Source organism: Atta colombica, unplaced genomic scaffold (assembly GCF_001594045.1).
Source record: "Atta colombica isolate Treedump-2 unplaced genomic scaffold, Acol1.0 scaffold82, whole genome shotgun sequence".
NCBI lineage: Eukaryota > Metazoa > Arthropoda > Insecta > Hymenoptera > Formicidae > Atta > Atta colombica.
This window is the reverse complement of record NW_017259575.1, coordinates 109565-114450: the sequence shown is the minus strand read 5'-3', so window position 1 is coordinate 114450 and position 4886 is coordinate 109565. Positions and strand designations below refer to the sequence as shown.

The following is a 4886-nucleotide window of genomic DNA, read 5'->3' as shown; positions in this document are numbered from 1 at the left end:
TGTGTGTGTGTGTGTGTGTGTGTGTGTGTATTTTTTTTGAGAGATAAACTTATAACTAAAGAAAAGAAGAAAGAGAAAGAGGGAGAGGGAGGTAATTACATAGGATAGGGCATTCTCTTACATACACATACACACGCACACGCGCGCGCGCGCGCGCGTGTGTGTGTGTGTGCGTGTGTATTTGCGTGCGTGCGTGCGTGCGTGCGTGCGTCTAATCCTAAATGCATTTAAAGATCTAGACTAGTAGAGTAATACGCGATTCCTGATGTGAAGTCAAGTGTAAGAGACGATTCGTAAATATTTGCTCTCTTAAATGCCTTTGATTCAAGGCGAGTTCGTTGTGTGTGTGTGTCTGTGTGTGTGTGTGTGTGTCTGTGTGTGTGTGTGCGTATGCGTGCGCGCGTGCGCGCGCGCGCGCGCGCGCGTGTGTGTGTGTGTGTGTGTGTGTGTGTGTGTGTGTGTGTGTGTGTGTGTGTGTGTGTGTGTAGGGGGGGAAGGCTTGTGCGTTATTTGATTTTATAATTTTGTATGGTTATTGACCATGAGTTATCGAGCTTCAATAAAAAATGTAATATAATTTTGCATTCAAAGGATAATTGCAAGTTTGCTGTATCGTTGTCTTAAAATTATCATTCGCAAGATTAAGTGTTAGAGTTCGATACGATTCCTCATCTACAATGAAAACGATACAAATAACGGTGCGATATTTAGAAACATAATTAAGAATATATAGTGAGCCTGTATACATAAAACTTTTTATACATAAAAAGTTGTCAATCATTCTGTTTTTGTCATTTTTTTATCATTATAGATTTATTAAATTGTTTCCATATTCTGTATTCTTTTATCGTCTACTCGTATATATTTACCAGTGGTACATGTTTTATAACGTAGAATTAAGAATTCTTAATAATTATTTACAATCTTTTACCAAGCGTTTTTACAATCCGATTTGAGCATGAAAACTGATAATGATGACGGTCATATAATGACTAAGATTACATTTTGCAGTCATGGCTGTTAAAAGATAAAAATTTCACGTGTTGTAGAAAGGATGTCGTATTGCCTTTTGAAAATACATGATAATAATAATTGTTCATTTGCGACAACAATGACACTGTATAAAAAAATAGTTTTTCAGAAAATATAAGTTTGAATATTTTAAATCATAAAAATTTTGTAATATTGATTTTAAAATACAATTTTAGTATAATAATAATTGATTATAGAAAGATAAATATATGTTCTTTTGTTCTTTTTTATGTTTTATCTTTTAATTTTTAATATTAATTAAGCTATGTGCTAATGTGTTCAAAATCTTGGGTAAAGATCGAATGGAATGATTGCACGGGAAAATAAGTGAACGGAGTGAAAGTGGCATCAAGGTTGCGAGCAGTCGTATGTACCTACGTACATACGTACGTACATACATACAATACATCGCGACGGTAATCGATGTTTAATCGAACAGAATTTGCGCGGCTTTGTTATTTCCATGTATAAAAATTGAAAGATCTCTCAATTAAAATATCTATCTTCTCTAAGTTTATTTGATGTTTCTCTTTTTGACTTTTACTTTTTGACTAAACTGTCGGTTAATGGCAAATCCTATGTAATTTTATTATATTAAAATTATTGTTATGAAATAGTCGACAATATAATTGAAGTTCTAATAAATGGAAACTCATTGCGTAAAATATTGAAAACGAAGAATTAATGTTCTTTTTCGAACTCTGTTATCTTTGGCTAGTCTTTCCTGATTCTTATCCTCTTTCGAGATTTTACCGTTGTTCAGTTGCCATTTTGTGAATATGTTTTTGCAAAGTTTTGCAGGAATTCTTACTGGGAGAACGTCAGTTTTTCTGAATCATATAATACAGCGCAAAATTTGATATATGTGGAATAAAATAATTCCATTTAAAAAAAATCAGAATTTAAAGATAAGGGGAAGTAGAAAATGCGGTGAATATAATGCATTTCTATAAAGGAACTTTGAAATTTTTGTTAAATATAAGATATAACTATTTTTTAATGTTTCTGTCCAAATTAATTTTCGTATCTAAATTATATTTAATTTCAAAGCAATAATTTAAATTTAATGGAATTATCTTTAGTATTTTAATGGATATGGTATATAATTTTTTGTTTATAACCGAACAACGATTGTTAGGCAATTTAACGAGCAATAATTATTATTTGGATTGATATTATTCGAGCTCTTGTGTAGTAAATAATGGTCGAGAGCTGAAAAGCAATGATAAATAATTCTTTATTTATACTTTTCTTATATCTTTTTAATTCTTTCGATGTGAACATATATTATAATATATGCCTTGAGAAAATAATTTTTTTAAAATAATTTTTTTAACTTTGAAACTAAAAAAACTTATAGGAAAAGACAAAAGAAGAAAAATATTTGTTATAATGCCCTTGTTAATTATTTTGTTAATTATGTTGATTTGTTAACTATTTTTCAAAATTTTTTTAAAAACTTCGACTATCGATATTAAAGAAGGTTTCCACACGATAACATTTTACATAAAAATTCGATATCCGAAATATCATATCAATTTTTTTTCAAAAAGCATTTTAAAGCTTAAAACGCCTATCCGTACAACACAGATTATCATTACCTTACAGCAATATCGCTGCAATATTGCTGCAACATGCAATATTGCTGCAATGTTGCTGCAACTTTTGTACTATAGGGATACTGTAAAGTACTTTTATATTAAATTTTGTCCGATGATATTTCATCAAATTGCAGCGCTTCAAAGTAAGACAAAAATATTGCAAAAAATATCAATTTTCAATTTTATAGAATTTAGAAACAAGATTTCGTTAATAAATTTTATGTAATTTTGAAAAATAATTCACAGATCTAAAAATTCACAAAGATAATGCAGTGCGAAATTTCGTGAAAAATTAAATAATTAAAGTGCAAACCATTTTTTTCCGTAAAGTAGTTTTTTAAGTATAAACGTTTTAAAGTGTTTGACTAATATAAGCGTTGATTAAAAAGTCATCTGTTCATGTGAAATATGTACAATGTTTTAGATATTAAACAAAACATTGCCGCTGTACACATTTTCACACGGATAGATAACTGTATGCAAAAATATCTGTTTCTTAGCTTTGATTTTTTTTGCTTCTTTCTTCAAAATTAAATAATTATATTATTTTTTCTAAATTAATCATACCGTGCGTGCTGATTAATTTTTAATTTTTCATTCAGATCATTCAGAATTGTCGCAAAAAATTCTCAAAAACAACGAAGAATACAATGGATAAAAAGTATCAATAAAAACAGTTATTATTAATGATTTTAGTCTCATGATGAGTTAAATATTTTCTGCAATGCGATCGTATTTTATGTCATGCAATATATGGATAAAACACAGATGAGAGAAATTCCATTCAAACGTAGCATGTTTTAATATCATCTTATTGTGTCCTAAAATTTTTGTATAAATGATTTACGAGTGCAGTAAACGATATGTTGCTTATTTGATAGTTCAAACATTATGATAACAATAAATGCAACAATTGTAAAATACTTTCTAACTGTAAAATACTTTCATTCTTCCCTCCTTCCCCCCCCCCCAACACCTCCCCATATCTATAAATGAGATGAAAGGAATCGGATGCGGCATATACATATATTATTTGATAATATTATTTGATTAACCTGAAATTTTAAATACCATAGAACAATATTAGAAAAAATTATCTTCATATAATAACTTTTAAAAGTAAAGACCACCTTAATATGAATATATATATGTAAAACTCGGTTAGTGTCCAAAAACTTGTTGATACACCGCTTGTGGATAAATAGATCGAACTAAATTAACAAGTTGAAACGTCCTCTATTATTATTTTTACAATTTTTATGATAATTAATGAGGTATTAATTTCTAAAGAAGTATTAAGTTCTAAAGAAGTGAAATGGATATAGTTGACGCATTGGATAACTTCAAGATATCTTTCAGAATTTTTTATATGAAATATAAAATGATATTTTTTGAAGAATGTTCTTAAAGATACATGTATACATGTTAAAGTATAAATCTTTTATACCTTGATTTTGGACATTCTGCTGATTAGATAGGTAATAAACTTTAGGTAGGTAATAAAGCAAATAATTGCCAAAATTGTAAAATGATAGAGAACTACTGAATCTATTCTGCAGTTTAATTCGCTGTGTACCTGTCCACAAGCAATGTGTCAAAAAGATTGGCGGATAACATCCTGTACATATACGTGCACTAAATTTATAAAAAGCTGATGAAGAGGTCTCGGCCATTTTATAATTACTTTTGTACTAGAACTCCGAAAACTTTTTGAGCAATATATTATGCAGAAATCCTTATATTAAATTGAGTTCAAATCGTAGACTACAATATCGACAAACAGTTATCGCGATATCTTGAGCTATTTGAGCGGTTTGGATTAATGTTAAAAAGTTGGCTATTAATTAATTAATTCGGCGGTATGCCGAATAATCTTTGTAAATAATGTTTCGTAAATAACGTCTGATTTGATTAATGAATGATTACGAATGATATATAATATACGCGAAATAATTGACGTTCACGCACATTTTAGCTTTAGTATAACGCTGCAGCAAAGTTGAGCAGAGAAAGAAAAGCCCGATATGACGAGTCGTTTGTGGAAAGCGTTGTCGCGACGGCGTATAGAGCTGGAGAATGAAAATACGAAGGGCGAACGATTGGCACGGGTCCTCGATTTATTTGATCTGACTGCACTCGGGGTGGGTGCGACTCTCGGCTTAGGCGTCTACGTCCTTGCTGGTAGCGTCGCTAAAGAGACGGCTGGACCTGCCGTTTCCATATCTTTCCTTATAGCTGCTATCGCGTCTGCTT

General features: G+C 30.4%; 1 protein-coding gene across 1 annotated transcript in view; it reads left to right on the top strand.

Annotated features, from left to right (window-relative positions):
• Window positions 1–4886, top strand: part of LOC108692734 (high affinity cationic amino acid transporter 1) — a 12587-nt gene that overhangs the window by 2222 nt on the left and 5479 nt on the right. The window contains exon 2 of the mRNA XM_018201131.1: window positions 4609–4884. Coding sequence (XP_018056620.1) covers window positions 4658–4884 — 227 coding nt within the window. The 5' untranslated portion in view covers window positions 4609–4657. The remainder of the gene's footprint in view (window positions 1–4608; window positions 4885–4886) is intronic.